We start from the raw sequence: 17,704 nt of genomic DNA, 5'->3' as shown, positions 1-17,704 counted from the left end.
CTCTAGCACCAGAGCTGTTCCTCTTGCAACCACAGAGAGATCTGATTGAGGGAAGGCATCTGAAAAAAACCTACCTTAATTAAACTGAAGCTTCAGTGGAACCACACCCTCTGCTCAAGCAATGGCAGTCACATTGAAAAAACAGCCTAAACCTGCAGCATCCACCTTACAGGCGTGTGGCTGAGATATGACAAGCATGAACAACAGAGGTAGGATTAACTGCTCCGAGATGATCCATTTGTGTTCTACCTTGTGAGAAATCACTTATTCCCTGTGGTTCATAGGATAAGTCTAGGAGACTGGAAACCTGGCAGTACTTGGCACCCCGCTTCTACAAAACACTCAAAAAACCCGAGTGCTGTGAGTTCCACCAAGCCTGTGTTTTGACCTTTTACATCTTGAAACAACTTACCTCTAACATTTAATTTATTGTGTTTTCACCAAGATGTTCTGCTTCACCAGAAGTGAAGTATGATGAAGTTATGAACCCAAGAAAACCCCATCACCTATTTACTGACAACCTGTGCAGATTAGCAGTCCAATTACTGCTGCAGGTTAGAAGATCTCCTTTGTGAGCATGCAGCCATGGAAGTGCACAGGAACCACAAGAACAATGAGGGAAGGAAGCAAGTGTTGACCAGGAAAGTTATGTTCTGGTGCTACACATCTGAAAGAGAATGGGATCCAATTCCAACTCAGTTTCAGCATGGCATCCCCACCACATTTCAGACTTTTTCACTTGTCTGTTTGGAATAGTCAGAACAAAGTTTGGATTTCTCTGGAAGGGCAGTACTGAGGTTCCTTTGGAAACACAGAGCAAGGAGACAGGGAAGAATCGCAGAATGGGTAACGATGGAAGGGACCACTGGAGATTAACCTCCCCACTCAAGCAGGGTGTCCCAGAGCATGTTATTTGGGAGTGTGTGCACAATGAGAAAGGACCTCTGTAAGTACCTAAAAAACACGGTTCCTTCCCATATCCAGGGAATGGCACCACATTTCTAATGATTGCCTGTCTTGGGGTGACAAGACCGAGACACTGCCCTTAGCGCACTGTAATGCCCAAACCTACAACATAAAGAAATACCAATGCTAGTTTTAATAATCCTTAGAGTAAAAAATACTCCTCTCTGCTGCCTTTTGTTTCTGACACAATTACAACCAAATGTTAAATGCCTTCTGAAAGGTGTTTTTTCCACTCTATCTTCCAGATAGATCTTTGAAGATGAAAACATACAGGTTACTACTTGTTAAATCTAGACAGGTAGCATGGAGTTCCAATCCTATATCCTCCACATAACATCTTTACCACTACTTAGTGCAGTAAATCTGTATTATATAATACATTCTTTTTTTCCAGTGTTGGTCATAAAGGCTGATTTAAAATCAAACCCATTTTAAAACAGGACCCTTCATTAGAATTCAGGGGGGAGAAGACAAAAGAAAAAAGTGAAGAAACAAGGGTGGCATGCTAGCATTCCATACCATGCACTTAATCAAGCTGCTTCAGGAGCTAGTTTGAGCTATAAATCACTAAAAAAAGAAGTGCATTGTGAACTTAGACTGCTAGAGGAAAAATCACTATGTTTAGGAATTTATTATTGTTTTTTTAATATGAGGCTATTTCCACAGAACATGTCATTTTAATGTCTTAGGAGGCAAACACCTACTGCACTAATAGTCTATTATCATTGCAACTCAAAGCTACATCTTTTATATGCCAATGTCAGTTAAAAAAAGCCTCAGGGAGGAAATCACCAAATCATTAAAATCAAATATGCTTTGAAGAATATCTGGGGTCTGCATTCAGGGGTGGGGAAAGATGTGCCTTTAATTAATTTTTAATTAAATTAACTGTGAGTTTTAAACTTCAGAGCATTAGAAAATGCTTTGATGTTTCACTTCACATATCAACCTTTTAGCACAGTATAAACAGTCATGTTCCCCCATCCTGAGATAAGCTTCCCACCATGTGAACACATTCACGTGAATTCAAAAGCAGCTGTCAGTGTAGACAAACCCACAAACTCCAGCCATAAAACAAAACCTGTGATATAACTCTATTAATCACTCTTGCCCATGACTGGGCAAACACAGAAGGTCTTTAGAAAGGTATTTCTAAATATGTAACTTTTGTTCTACTGGAATGACCTGTAAGTTATTTAAATCCTCCAAGATTTGTATTAAAGCACATTTTATCACCCCTCAGTCAGAGGAACATTGGAACAACGGAACAGTTTGGATATTCGAATTGCCAACTGCTGTGACCATCAAAGCAGAGATTTCCACTGTGAGAGTACCTAAAGCTCTCCTTGCAAGTGGGATGACCCCTTCCAGGGGAGCACTGTAAGAGAAAAAAATTCATTCTTCCATAGGATTCAGCTCAGCAGGTATAAGACTCTTCCCAAAAGCCCCCATGCCCACTGCTGCCAGTGGGGGACAGCATAACAGCAACTGGAAAACCAAGGACACCCAAGAGGAGTAGGCCAAACCAAGGGGGGGGCTGCCAATAACTTTGCTGCCTGAAAACACCCTTCAGAAATTCATCTCAGGCACAGGTGAGCACAAAGCAGCATTTTGGTGACAAAACACAGAATTAAACTCCCAGGAATCTCATTACGATTTGGTGATCATAAAGAAGTGAAACAAATTTGCATTACACAGCATGCCATGTTTCAAATCAACTAACTTCATCTTCTGATAGCTGAACACTTCTTCAGGGTTACTGTTTTAGAGACAGTTCCATTCTTATTCAGAACTTGAGAAAGGCATGTATCAGGAATTACCTCTGTATTTTATAACAAATCTCCTATCACAGTATCAAGGCAATCACAAGTGCCTTATGGTTTAGCAAACCAAAAGAGAAACCCTGGTAGAACATGCCCGGCTGGCAACACAGCCACTCTGTACAAAGCATCACTGGTTTTCCACCTTACCAAAATACTTGGCATTTATTTGGGATAATGTTACATAGGCTGTGATCAGGTCTAAGATATAAGAACCATCTACACTGTGAAGGGTAGACAGTGGCTGGCTAATTGCACCCAGCCTAATCCAGAATATAAAAACCTCACCATTCTAAGCACAGGAACTGTCTGCTTCATTTTACACAACAAGAATTCTGACCAGAGCAACAAAAAGCCAGAAACCCACAGTTAAATCTACTTAATGAAGTCCTGTTGCTCACAGGTCTGAGTTAGCAATAACAACATTCTCCCAATTATTATAATCTTTGACAACACAGTCTACTGAATATTCACTTAAGAAAAAAAGTAGTAATTTACAGCACAGAATTAAAAGTCTTATAGAAGACATTTTCTTTAACATACTTTAATTAAAACATGCTGGTTTTACTTAAGCTGAATTTTATTTTGCTAACATTTTTAAAGCAGTAAAAATACCTCCTAGGCAAGCAAGGGACCAACAAAAGTTCAGAGTAATAGATCACATGGTCAGCTGAACACTAATAGCATTTTTCAATTTCTGTGAAAACAAACTTGTTCCCATGAAGCCCAAATCAGACCCCAAAGCAATACTGTGCATTTGATATAGACAAACTTTAGAGAAAGTATTTAGATTTATCAGCAAATCTTGTTATAATTGTTATAAGCAACAGCAGTGTGAGTCAGTCTCAGACTTAAAGAAGGGAAAGTAATTAGCATGCAAAGAATAAAACAAGGTCTTGCCTGACTAGGACCTTGAAGAAAAAAATAAGGGGGAGCAGGGGGGAGTCTAGGAAATTGTTCAGGAACTATTTTTAACATAGTCATAGAGCTCAAAGAAAAAACTTAGGAAAGGCAACTAATCACATAAAGTAAATCAACTTTATATTCAATGAGAATAGAAAAATGAAATATAAAACAATGTGATTATCTGATTCAGAGGTTTATCTGACTGATGTCCAGAAGCTTTGCTGTCTTCTCTGACCTCCATATGTATATGCAGTAGTCTCTTACCACTACAGTGACTAAAAGATAACTGAAAGGTAACTAAAAGTAATTCAGTATTTTAAGAGTCACTTCTAAAATAACTAAAATAGATTACCTAACTAAATAACTAAATTATATTACCAAATACAACAAAAGATATTTCAGTCTTTGAACTCTACAATAGCCCCACTCCATAACTAACTAACATCCTAACTAGCTACTGTAAAACCATTTACTTAGATCCTGAGATCCCCTAATTGGGCTCTCTGAAAGCAGCTACATTATTTTCACTACAGAAAGAATTGATTAAGGCTCCTAATATTAGTTAACACCCCGTATCCTATATTCTTGGAAGAGGAAAAAGGCATTCCATTAATTCAACAAATAAAGCGCCCCTGAATGTCCAGTTAAATATTCCCCGTTCATCTTAAGCTGACCTGCTAACTCATGCAAAAACTGCAAACTCTCCCTAATATTAGATTTTACATCAAAATTAACCCAATCTGGATAAATTTCTAAATACAGAAAATCAGACTTTAGAGTTACAAATTTATGTAGACAGTGCAGTAGAAAAGTAACACTGTGCTAAATTAGGCTCCATGAAAGCTGTGACTATCATGACCAGAACATTTCTTTAATGAAAGATCAAGTTCCCCTTAATAAAGCAGATTTCTCTTGTACAGATTACATGGGAGTCTGATTACTGCTTGCATCAGGTTGCCTGCACAACTAATGTTCCCCTGACTCTGCTATTCTTACACTGCCAGCACTTGTATGTGGGTACCTAATGAAGCAACTGCCCCAAGCATGAATTTTTGCTTAAGCTGTGTGTTTTTCCACAGGACACAAGACATCGATCCTATGTGCAGAAAATATGAACAAAATTTTCAGCTTGCACTTCTCTTCCTTCTTTCCAACAGAGCTCCTAAAAGACAACAGAGTCACAAATCAATTCCCCATCTCAAATGACTTTTAGCATGCTTCACATGTATGCAGGATAATTTACTCCAGTTTGCTCTCAGCAGTTTTTAAGTGCTCATATTATACTTCAAGAGATGGAGTAGTCTTGTACACAAAGATTCCTTCCTTCTCCTCATCCTTCACTATCAGATATAAAAGTTACACCTATTTCTAGCTTTCAGCTGCCAAGTCCATGCCACATGGAGAGTTGGGGATTTATTTTAGCAGTTTTCAGGAGCATCCCCTTATAGCAGCATTTACCCCTGGCTATATCACAGCCATCACATGGGTCTAATTTCTGTATCCAAGTACTCCTGGTGATGGAAATGGGGAGCCTGTATGTATGGCAGGATTAAAACAAACTTTCCTCCTGCTCATATTTCTGTTCCTAGGTCTTCAACACTTAGATTCAACAGTCTAGCCTGACGGATCCAGAAACGCTTCTGCAGAAACCCTCGTCCTCCACTGCTTTTCAAAGTTAAACAAACATGCATGCTAACAAAAAAGAGGCTGACCATCCTTTAAGTCACCTCTCTGGAAAGCTGGGGGACCAGTTCCTGCAGCTGTACGTTCCACAGCATGTACCTGCTGTGCATTTTAGGCACAGCCTAGGTCACTTGCCACACACCAACTTTTCGACCACTTGCAAGCCAATCAAAGACGCAAAAAACGGGGTTGGCGTTTTTTACACGTTTTATCATAAATGGTAACATAAGACACCTATCTATGCCTACATTACATAACCTTTCCACACATCAATAATATAATAAAAAAACTGCAATATACTAGTTCAGATTGCATCTATTTTGAAAATTTGCACTGATTCTTATGCTAATCTCAATAATACTGGTTCTTGAACTTACTCATTTAAAACATGAAAAGAAACAATGCAGACCAGTTCTCCCATTGCATTCCCATTATGCAATACACAACCACCAAATTTTTAATCTTTCAGGCAGTGCCAAAAAATACGCCAGTTTCTATATACACAATCACAATGGGTCATGCTGAAATCCCTAGTGTAGTTGCTGGAGTTTATATGGCTTCACCAGATCCTTCTCATATGAACTATGAGAATATTTTACAATTAGATAAACAGCTCTGAACAAAAAGACTTCCGCAATCTCAGCTTATGTATCTAAGTGAACACACCAAATCAAGTTCCTGGTGGACTGAAGAGCAAGACGAGCAGGCTTTGATCTTGAGGCGTCAAATTGTTCAGAAGAGAGGAACCCTCTAAGAGAAAAATAATGCTCTAAATGAAACACCTGAACTAAGCTCTTTCCAGTTTACAGGCTAGTGTAATAAGAATACATAAGAAGTCACTGAGAGGAAGTCCTCTACAACAGAGGTTATTAACCATCAATAAAGGTGTTAAACTACTTGCGAAGTATTAACAAATTTGTTCTATTACAAACTTTACTTGAAGGGGGACAAGTCAAATCATGGGATCCCTGCTTCAGCAGAGATAAAATTAAGCACTTAAATATTTGGCAAACTATCATGTTCACTCAAGAGAAGAACGTGATATTCAGTTTTCATTATTACCAATCAGGCTTTAAAGAGACTGTATTGATTGTGTATTGCAAACAATAGACACAAGGACTGTGTACTGTGAGGAAGACTATAGCATGGTTAGACTGTGCATCCATGCACTTGACCACACCTTGGATCAGTGAGGAGACAATTCACAATAAAGCAGTCCTAATTATGGACAACAGGGATATCTATAAAAGATTAGAGACAACTGCCTTTGTAATTTTCCCCTAGTATATTATTTTACGTAATTTATAAAAGAAACACACTTGCAAACAGCATTTTCCACAATTGCTTAGTGGGTAAGGAGCGAGACAGAGAAGCTGACAACCAGCACACCAAGTACTCCTACATACCCAACATCAACGTTTGATGCATCCTCAGGGACAGATGAAGCACTGCTGCTTTTACAATTATTTTCAGCACAGCATAGATTCCTCTTCATGCAGGAACACAAATTCCTCTCCAGCACACACACAGATGAGTAACTAGAAAGCATTCTTAATTGCTACATAAATCACATGTGGCTACTTAGCATAGCCAAATACATGTCTGCATAGGAAGCACTCTCCTCAAAACTGTCTGCAGTATTTCATCAACCTCACAGAAGAGCAAGCATGCCAAAAGGGAAGCAGCAATTACTCACCCCAAGTCAATTCATACCTGACTACAGAAACGTGCGGGCTTTGATACAGGCACCTGAACCCATACAGAAGCCTGACAATGAAGTACTCAGGTAAGTGCTGCACTGAAACTAGGGGCATACAGCATGCTGGGCTAGCTTCAGTCCCATTAGGGACACACCTCTACCAACTGTGGGACTGCTGGTTTTAAGACCTTTCCTGAATGTTGGTCTCAAAAGGCACAAATCCATACGTGTGTGTGTGTCAGGTGTATATACATAAATCTAAATATTTTGTGTGTGTGTATATATATATATATATACAGCTAACATCTAAGTATTTTTTTTAAATGTGAGCATGCATCTGTAAGAGCCCTACTACTTCTACCTAAGAATGAAGTATAGGATATACTGAATAGCCTGGCCCAATGTGCTGCCTGCACATTGGCCTTATCTGCCTATCCATGAGAAGAGCTGAACAAGAGACCCATCACTCCCATGTCTCTCTTCATGAAGCTTACATTTCTTGTCCTGACTCACCAGTATAGTGCCACAGGCAAAATGCTGCATTACATACTGAGCACTTCATTCAAAGCTCTCTGTTAATCAGTTTATTTAGAATCACAGAATATCTTCAGTTGAAAGGGACCCACAAGGATCACCAAAGTCCACCTCCTGACCCTCCACAGGGTATTTCAAGAATCACACAACCTTCAGTTGAAAGGGACTCACAAGGATCACCAAAGTCCAACTCCTGACCCTCCATATGGTATTTCAAGAATCACACCATGTGCCTGACAGCATTGTCCAAACATTTCTTGAACTCTGTCAGGCTGGTGCTGTGACGGCTTCCCTGGGGAGCCTGTTCCTGGGCTTGACCACCCTCTGGGTGAAGAACCTTTTACTGATACATAGCCTGAGCCTCCCCCGATACACTTTCAGGCCATGCCCTTGAGTTCTGTCACTGGTTACAAGAGTGGAGATATCAGTACCTGCCCTCCCATTTCCCCTCACAAGGAAGTTGCAGATGGCAATGAGCTCTCCCCTTAGTCTCTGTTCTTCAGGTTGAATAGACCAAGTGACCTCAGGCACTTCTCATACAGCTTCCCCTCAAGACCCCACAACACCTTCACTGCCCCACTTTGGACACTCTCCAATAGCTTCACATCTTCCTTACACTGTGCCCATTCCTTACAGTTTTGGGCAATATCTTCCCTACATTGCCCAAGACTACCCATGGCACTCGAGGTGAGGCTGCCCAGTGCAGAGCAGAGTGGGACAATGCCTGCTGCCTTGCCCAGCTGGTGATGCTGTGCCTGATGCACCCCAGGACACTCCTGGCCCTCCTGGCTGCCAGGGCACTGCTGACTCATATTCACCTTTCCCCTGACCAGGACTCCCAGGTCCCTTTCTGCAGTGCTGCTCTCCAACCTCTCATTCCCAGTCTGTCCACACATCCAGGGATGCCCCATCCCAAGGGCAGAATATGTCACTTGCCCTTGTTAAACTTCATACAGCTGGTGATTGCCCATCTCTCTAATTTATCAATGTCTCTCTGCCTTTGAGGGACTCAATAGCTCCTCTCAATTTAGTGTCATTGGCAAATTTATTTTGTATTCCTTCCAGTCCTGCGTCCAAGTCATTAATGAAGATGTGGACAAGCTCTGGGCTGAGGATGGAGCCCTGCAGAACTCCATGAGAGGCCAGCTGGCAGTCTGTGATGATTCACTTTGACCCTTTGGGCCCAACCTATGATCCAGTAGTGTTTGCAACTGTTAATTCAGCACTGGTCCTACTGACTTTTTACAGAAGAGACAAACTGTATCATCAGTTTCTAACTTTAGTTTTTCTTCATAATTTTGCTCTTGCTGTAGCTAGATGTTCATCAGCAGGACACTCTTCCAAAATGGTCATTCTGATATTATTCTTACACACTGATCTACAGCTGAAATAACAGATAATGAAAAGGAGGTATCAAATTTTCTTATTAAGTAACTTTTTATTGTTTTTTTTAATCTCTTCAGTGTATTCAAACGACCTTGAGCTCTCTTGCTCTGCAGAACACTTTCCTGGATTCATCAGACTCTTCAGTTAAAAGAAAACTCCTTGTGTCTGCATGTCTGTTCACATGTGTCTGAAGAAGCCTAAGTCTAAACATTTTGGACCATAAAGGTTATAGGTGCCCAATACTTTCTGACTTCAGCAAAACTCCGCAGCTCTGCCCTTCTGTTTTGCATTCAAACCTTCACAATTATCCCAACTCAATTACATCACTGAGTTCACAAAATACCCACACTTACTAAGTGCTCCTGATCTAACTAATGTGAAGCCTAGCTACTGTACCTCAAGACTCCGATAAGTGAATCAAAGCCTTTTTTTCTCCAACAAAAGGAAAAATAAATAATCAGTGTTTCTCTGGTGGTATTTAAATAAATGTCAAACCAAAGATAATAATACATTGTTTGTGCTCCCAAAGCTTATAGATAAGTAACTGCCTGAGATGCACTTAATACAGTATTAATACAACAGACTAAAGAAAACAGTGGAAAGGTTAAGAGTTACTCATCTAGTCTGAATACTACCTGCTGCTGGTGCTGCACTCATGGCATTTAAATTGCTGAATTTAACAGCACCCATCACATGTTTTAGTGACTTGAACTCTGACTAGGAGAATATGTTAATCCATCTCTCCTAAACCTGTTTCTTAAATTTTTGTGTGTGCTAGTAGTTACTATTTCATATAGTTAAGTCCTCAAAATTTAAACCGATGATTTCAAGAACCAACTGTGATGATAAACCAGCATATGGCAATCAGCATCCTCTGCACAGAGCATAAATCTCATCTCACCTCCAGAGGCTGTCAGACACCAGCAGGGCACTTAAGAGTTCATCACAAAATGGCCATCAAGCCCCTCCAAGTTACTGACACATACATGCCACATCAAATCCTCCAAGAGAAGAGTGAGGCAAAAACACAAAATAAGGACCGCTAGTTTACCATCACAGTGATGTGGGCTTAAAATAGACACAGTCTCTACCCTACTCATTCCTTTGGCCCTTAACTTTCAAGTATTTCAGTTGCAACAATGTTTATCCCATAATATTCACTGACTGCCAAATGGATAAAAAAAAAGAACAAAACATTACTGGATATTTTTAGTTGCCTTTTTTAAAATAAGTTTCACGACTACATGTCAAACACAAACCTAAACTTTTTGGCTCCAAAGCAAGCCTATAATTAGAAACCTCATTTTTTCTGGTAATCAGGAGAGCTGTTTTCCCTAGGGAATGTTACTAAAAGGAAACCCAGGAAGAGTCGCAATAGCCAAACAATGTGAAACATTAATAACGGACACTGGTATCGCAAAGACATCCTAACTAGGCTTGAGCAGCTACAAACTGCATTTTACTACTATAAACTGTTTTCTTCCCAATTCAAATGAGTTTTTTAAATTATTTCTCTTCCTCTCAATTACATGCCTCAAACTACTGTGCAAATTCATGTGGAAGAAACCTAAAAAAAGGTATCTATGCCCAGAAGTTTGTCCTACTTCTTCCCATTTTCACCAGCTCACCCATTTAAAAAAAAATTGCTACATACACCTTTCCCTTCAAACCTCCTTCTTCAACAGTGAAATGAGAGATTACTGACTACCTTGTTAGGACTAGTTAGAGATGAGACTGTCACCCCCTGCCTTTTGCTCTTCCCCTTTACACCTCCTCCGCTCTTATCTATCTGCTTTCCATTTCCAGCTTTTCTATGAATTTCCTTTCCCACCACCATTACCACAGCTGCAAATCCCACTGACATGCAGAAAAGACAGCCACAAAGCCAATGCCATGGCAGGGTGCACTGGGTGAGGGTGCAGGGGAAGGAACTTAGCAGGTCTGAAAGCCGTGAAGACCAAGACCAGTAAGGGGAAGAGAGAGGGAGAAATCAGATCCCAGACAGGAAGGACCAGTGCTGCCAGTGAGGCAATGGGGACATTCTTGGGTGCAGAAGGAACACGTGCTTTTTTGCAAACTGCCAACAGAAGAGACTGCATTTTTCTTGCAAACACTTTTACAGAGCCCTGTATGAAATGGTAGAAAAACAGAACACACAGCAGCATTTTGGGGTTTTTTTCCAAAGAGCAAAGCAGCATCCAAGTGTCAAACTTCTTATATGCAAGCCATTTTGCATGAGATATCAACTCTGTCACATTTTGTGTGCAAGGTATTCACAATTCAGACGCTGCATAGAACCTGCAGGAATGGCCCTCTTCTAGCTGGGATCCAAGACTTTCATACCACTGCCAGCTTCCAAAGCAAGGTTTCCCAAAACACAGTGACGTCCCATCTCACAGATTCCTCACACATAAGGGCAGAGAGAGAGCTTGACTACAGCCTCTTCTCATGTTTCAAACCTTTACAGTTACAGTGGAAGGGGCCCTCAAACATAGAGCAGGCAGAATGAAGTACAGGGATGTCCTCAAGTTTTTGCAGTCATTCTGATAGAAAATGTGAACTCAGCACAGCTTGGAACTAACCACCTACAATGCTTGAAAGGCCACTGTCCATTGAGACCCCTGAGAAAGGAAACGTATTGCAAGGATTTACATCAACCCTGCTCAAAGTGGGATAATTCAGGGAACTGGCATGTGGAAGGAAAGTGCAGAAAACATGCACGGGAAGATGAACATCCCTCCAGCATATGGTGGGGCTTGGAGCAGCAGGCATGACTGTTTTCAATTTTCCTGAAGGATGGGGGTGGGCAGGATGAAACAGGGAGAGAAAGGGGTCAGTTTTCAAAACTTTGCCAAATATCTTATTTTGGTATTTTCTCTACAGGGAATGGACAATTTCCAAAGGCTTGATCATACAGAAGCAGTGGTATGATCTTGCAAAAGCCTACGTACATGGATAACTTTACCTCACCTGAGTAGTCACACTGGCAGGACAAAAATATTCTGCCTTTCTCATTTATTAAATGACTCATTGCAAACATGAAATAGGGCCACACTGAGCTTCATCTAGTCTCTGACACTCAAATTTTACAACAGACACAGCTGATAAGAAACCTTAAATAAAGCTAAACTTTCAGGAGCAGTAAGACAGCAAAAGGCAATGTACATTTTTATTCACACTGCCTTCAGACTGAAGTATTTCTTGCTTACGAAATAACTTGGGGGTTACTGCTGAACCCCAAAACACCATACTGCCTATTGTACCCTGCAAAGGTTTTATGCTGCAATTTTCTTTTTAGAATTGCTATGGAAAGGGGAAAAGTTGTCTAAATCTTTAATCACTCTACAGATTAGGCATCCTAAGCAAAGACCAAAGGTACTATCAGAAAATTTTTACACCAGAAGTGCAATCAATGCATTAATCCTGTCTTATTTGCAGAATGTGATGTATTTAAACCCACTCTTGCCCAATTAAATGAAGACAAAAATTCACCACTTAAGCTAGTGAATTTTGTTTTCTCTTTCTTCTTTTTGGAAATCCATACAAAACAAGGCTAAACACTAGTACTGAGTTTTTCTGCAGGCACAGCTGCAAACCAAATGCTCTAAACCATTTCTTCCCTGCAAGAAAGCGGGCAGAGGGAGCAAATACAGAAGGATAAATGTAACTGCCAGCACTTAAAGGTCTTCTGCAAGAAGGGAAACCCACACTGAAGAACTTAATATTTGTGTAGTTGAGAAAGACACAGAAACAATAACTATCAGCTCCCCTCTTTTCTCTTCGCTCTAGGGGACATAGTATGCATTTTTTAACTAAACCTCAAATACAAACCAAAAGTAACATCCTCATCCCTACAAAGAGGCTTATTATGACTGTTATTGCTGGAAGCAGAAACTCACTCTTACTGGCCACATGACTGTTGAAATCTGCATTCAGCATTGTTTGGAGGGCTTTTTTTCTTCTCTCTATAAATCATCAGTTGAGAGCAACTGGTAGTAACTTCATGACTAGAAATACTAGCTGAGTATTTCTGATGCTGCAGAGTCAGCAATACAGATTAATTTGTTCCAGCCTAGTAAATACATACTTAAATATGTATCCTGCAACACCTCACTGCAGTATTCTTTCGGGAAGCATTACTAGAGCAGAATATAAAAGTTATTTTAGTTATGCAGGTTTTTTTTGTTTTTTTTCCAGTCCTTCTTGCTTGGAAATGTTAACAACACACACAACAATTTATGCATTTACACAACTTACTACTTATACAGCTAATATTTAGCAACATAACTCATACAATAGCTTTAGAAAGATGTGTATGCTTTTAGGATCTGAATGAAGACATGGACCCTCTCACATGTCACGATACAGTAGCTACACTGAGGCAGGCAGCAGTTAGGTATCTATTCCCACAGTACTGTCACACCAGGATCCTCCTCTCAAAGGGCCAGGTGGCAGCCAGTGCTGGCCAAACAGGGTACCAGATGAAGTTCAGGGACATTCCACAGTGCTTCCAGAGAACACATGAGGTTAGTGGGAGGCTGAAACTCAAAACGGATGCGAAAAAATAAACTCTGAGAAGAAGTGTCAAGAGAAGTACCCTGGAGAAGCAGCCATGACCTGATACACAGCTGGTCCCAACCTATTTGCTCCAAGTGCCCAAGCTCAGGTGTAGGAAGAGGGTGTGCCCAGGCTCCCTGCCAGACTTTGCAAAGGAAATTGAAGTTCAAGAGAGCTCTTGCACTTCCTCAAACGGGAGCAGGAGTTTCCTGAGGGGCAGCTGGAGGGTTTCAGTTTAAGCAAATCACAAATAACCTGAGAGAAATAGAAACCAAGACTGGCTTTCTACAGCAGAATGCTGCCTACAGGAATGGCTATGGGCAACAAATGATGTTTTCTGACAAGTGCCACAGGTGGACCAGAGGGCAGCTGGCATATCCAGCTTTCAAAAGCAAATTTACCACCAGGTCCCCACAGCAGCAGTAATACTAACAGTGAAATGCAGTGGGGAAAACGACTAAGAGTTTGTAGAAAGAAACAGACACTGAACAGAAAGAACGCACTGATGCTGGTGGGAGCAGATGAAGAAGAAGGATCATAAACTACAGGCTCGCTAGCCTATAGTTTCCAAAGACAGCAGCCATCTCTACAATGAGATCCCGTGCTTTGGAAAGAGAGAAATGAGGGGGGATAGACTGCTTAGCTAAAAAAGTGAGACGTTTACCCTATATGGTTTAATGACTAGTCTGGGTCGGACAGGTCCTCCACTGAATTTCAACGCTGCCCGCACAAGGGGTTGGTTCGGAGTTTTTGCTTCGTATTTAATTAGTTCTTCACCTCAAAGCCCCACTTGCCTGAGCCTGAATGCTTAAACCAAGGCACTTAAACACTTCAGAGGGCCTTTCGCTGCCAACAAACCAGCTGAAGAGGCTGTCATTCACCTCGGAACGAGCTCCGAAAGAGCGAGGAGGCAGACGCGCCAGCGGGGCCGACAGCGCGGTCACCCACCGCACAAACAAGGGATTTCTGCCCGCCGGGCACTGGGGGTCCCTCAGCCCGGCTGCCGAGAGGGACAGGCCGCCGGGGCCCCTCCAGCGGCACGGAAGCCCCGCTGGAAGCCTGCCGAGGGAAGCCCTTCCCGGCCGCCTCCTCGCCGCTCCGTCCCGCCGCCCGGGCGGCTCCGCGGGTCCTTCCCCGTGGGGGAGGGGGCGGCGGACACGTGGAGGCCGTGCCGGAGGGAGCCGGCCCGGCCCGGCCGCCGCTGCCCCGCGCCGCAGCCGCCCTCGGCCCGGCGCTCGGCACTTACTTGTGGGGCGGCGCGGCTCTTGCCCGGCGGCCTCCTGAAGAAGGAGGTGCGCGCGGTGAAGAAGAACTCCTCGGACTCTTCCTCCTCCAGGCTGCTGTACCCGCTGCTCATGCTGCTGGTCCAGGTCATCGGCGGCGGCGGGGGCTGCTGGTGGTACTGGGGCCGGGCGGCGGAGAGCGCCGTCCCGGCCGCCGCATGGGGCCCCGCCGCTGCCGCTCCTCGCCCAGCCCGCGGGGTCCGGGCAGGAGGAGGAGGAGCCGCGGCTCCGGCGGCCCCGCTCCCGCCCTCGCTCCGCTCCCTTCCTGCCGCGCGGGCTCCCGGGCAGCGCCGCCCCCGCCCGCCCGGGCAGCAGGTGAGGGCGGCGGGCGGCTCCTTCCCGGCCCAAGTCCTCACCCCCTCCCCGTGTCGTGCCGGTGCCTCCGCACCTCCTTCCTCACTACCAGCAGCGAGGCAGCTGAGGGGGGCCTTGCTGAAGTAAGAAGTTCCCAGACCTTTATTCAATTACTCAATTTCACTCTTCTGTGCACCGTAAGAACAGTCATTTAAAAAAGGACCGACGGCAAAGTAATGGGGAGAGCTTTTCCCTGACAGTTCTTCCAGCAATCCATGAATTCCGGCTGAGCAGTCCCAGCCTCCAGTTCCGCAGCCGCCGCGGTGCCCGGCCGGGGCACCATCACCAGCACACGGACTATTAAAGCAATGGAATTCATCGCCCCAGGATGCAGCGAGGAGGGAGGCTTGTGAAGACTCACCAGGGATTAGATATGTGTGCAGATAGCAAGAATATCCAGATCTGCAACTGGAAAACACATTTAAAGCACTAAAGTCCTGATAAGACACAGGGGAAACATCAGACTCATCGCTGCTGAGGGAAATGACAAACAATGCCTGAAGGCCAGACCACTCCGTAATTACCTGCCTCAGAGTCTCATGTCTTCCCTTGATTTATCTAAGGCTGGTCCCTGTCACCGACAGGATACTGGGTTTAAGGTAGGGCTTCCTAAAGCTGTGCAGCTGCCTGTAAAAGCAGATTTGCCTTTCCTGCACGCCCTTAGCCCGGTGTTCCTGCTGTCCCTGTGCCACAGCCCTGGTCCCATGGGGGGAAGTGAGTCACATCAGCCACTTGCTGATGCCCTGAGACATGGGCATCAGAAAGGCGATACCTTTGAGCAGCAGCACAACCTCTGACTAAACATCTTTGAAGTTTCACGTTTACACATCAGTTCCCGTGGTCTCAGCACTCATACACAGATGTAATCTGGGACACCATTAGCTAACATCTCCTTTCCCACTTCCTGATCCCCATTTCGCTGGTTCCTTGCACGCTCCTCATCTGCTGTGCACGGCTGTTCCTATCCCAAGCACAGACTGGGTCTGCTTCTGCCAGCAGATGCTCTTCGTGGACAGGGTATGCCTTACATATTGATAAAGTCACCTCAAAACTGGCAAAATAACTCACACTGAGAACTAAAACTAGTCGGTCAGTTGGGAGATGTAAAATCCTTACTTTCCTGTCAACTCTGATTCTTCCAGATTTTCATATGGAGTTTGGCATCTGGCAGATTAGAAGGTATCATAGCTTTTAAAAACAAATCATTGAGTCTATCAGTGTAGATGCAGATGTGTCAGCTCTTGAGCCTACTTGTTGGCACTGTAAAGCCCTGTGGTATGCAAGATAGCTTTAAGTTGAATGCCGAGTTACTTGAATGCAACTCAAATGTATTAAAATGCTTGCTGCAGCCAAACAAGTTTTGTGTTACCTGGCTTGCTGAGCCCAGACCCATGCCAAGAGGAAGTCACACCAGAGATCTGCTGGCCATGCCTCTGAACCTGCCTAAGACCCAGTGACTCCAGTTTAGAAAACTTTTGGAAAAAACAGCCCTGTCCATGATCACAGTTAAGGTGAAGGATTTCAAATTGCTCAGGTGTGATTAAATATGGCATTTGTGTTTTCAAACTGCAAAGGTACTTTTATATATTACCTGCGGGCACACTTGATGGACTCCCCAGGAACAAGAGGCACTGTGTGTATAGCTTGTTTGTTTGGCTGCAGCCTCAAACCTGATAGTGTGTGGGTGGGACTTTAGGCTGGCAAAGAGGATCATTGAGACAATAAGCTGCTGCAACAGAGCTCAAGTTCATCTGTGCAAGATCAGTTGCAAGTCCTGGGCTCAAGTTTATATATTCCCTAGCAGCAAGGCATGGCATTCACCTCATCTGTAAAGCATCATTTATATTGATAACACCAAATTCACATTATCATTTTCTTTATCTGCAACAAAAAACAATGAAGAAAACATGTCTAAGTTTTCTGTGATATATCTTCCAGTATGAGTTCACTCCTCCACTATAGCTCAGTTTTTAAGCCTACTAATTTTGACAAGAGATTTTTCACTTTAATTTTTCTCAGACGTGGCACTAAGCCAAACAATTCACATCAAGGTACAAACAAATGTGATGCCTTTCAGTGTTGATTTGTTTGGTGCTTGAAAGTAACATATCCAAAACCAAGTATTTTTCAAGGGTGATACTTAAAGATCAACTGGTACCCCTGTGGATTTCCCTGTCCCGTGGCTACTCTTTGCCCATATTTTTAAGGTTCCTATCCCCTGACAAGTACTCTTCCACATTCTCAAATTGATTTTTTAATCTTACCTAGGTAAGATTCATTCAAGGCTCTTTGTGCTGCACTGAAACGTCTACACTACAACACTTGCACTACTTTTGGTTTATTCTGTCAGGCCTCTTAAATAGTCAACAAAGAAAACACAAAGCACTTCATAATAAAAATAAAAATAGCCATGTCTCAGGATAGTAATAAGCTTTCTGAAAGCATACTTGTTCTTTGGGAGAATTAGGGATTAATGATTAAGTAAAAAAAAAACTTAAAAGCCAAGGAATATGGCA

The 17,704-nt window shown here is 42.9% G+C and overlaps 1 protein-coding gene across 1 annotated transcript in view; it reads right to left on the bottom strand.

The window, feature by feature from the left end:
• Positions 1–15,081, bottom strand: part of RASSF3 (Ras association domain family member 3) — a 53,442-nt gene extending 38,361 nt beyond the window's left edge. Inside the window, exon 1 of the mRNA XM_039704058.1 lies at positions 14,798–15,081. Coding sequence (XP_039559992.1) covers positions 14,798–14,926 — 129 coding nt within the window. The 5' untranslated portion in view covers positions 14,927–15,081. The remainder of the gene's footprint in view (positions 1–14,797) is intronic.
• Between the last annotated feature and the right edge of the window lie 2,623 nt (positions 15,082–17,704).

This window comes from Passer montanus, unplaced genomic scaffold (genome assembly GCF_014805655.1).
Source record: "Passer montanus isolate IOZ18808 unplaced genomic scaffold, ASM1480565v1 scaffold17, whole genome shotgun sequence".
NCBI classification, from domain to species: Eukaryota; Metazoa; Chordata; class Aves; order Passeriformes; family Passeridae; genus Passer; species Passer montanus.
This window is presented reverse-complemented; position numbering and strand designations above follow the sequence as displayed.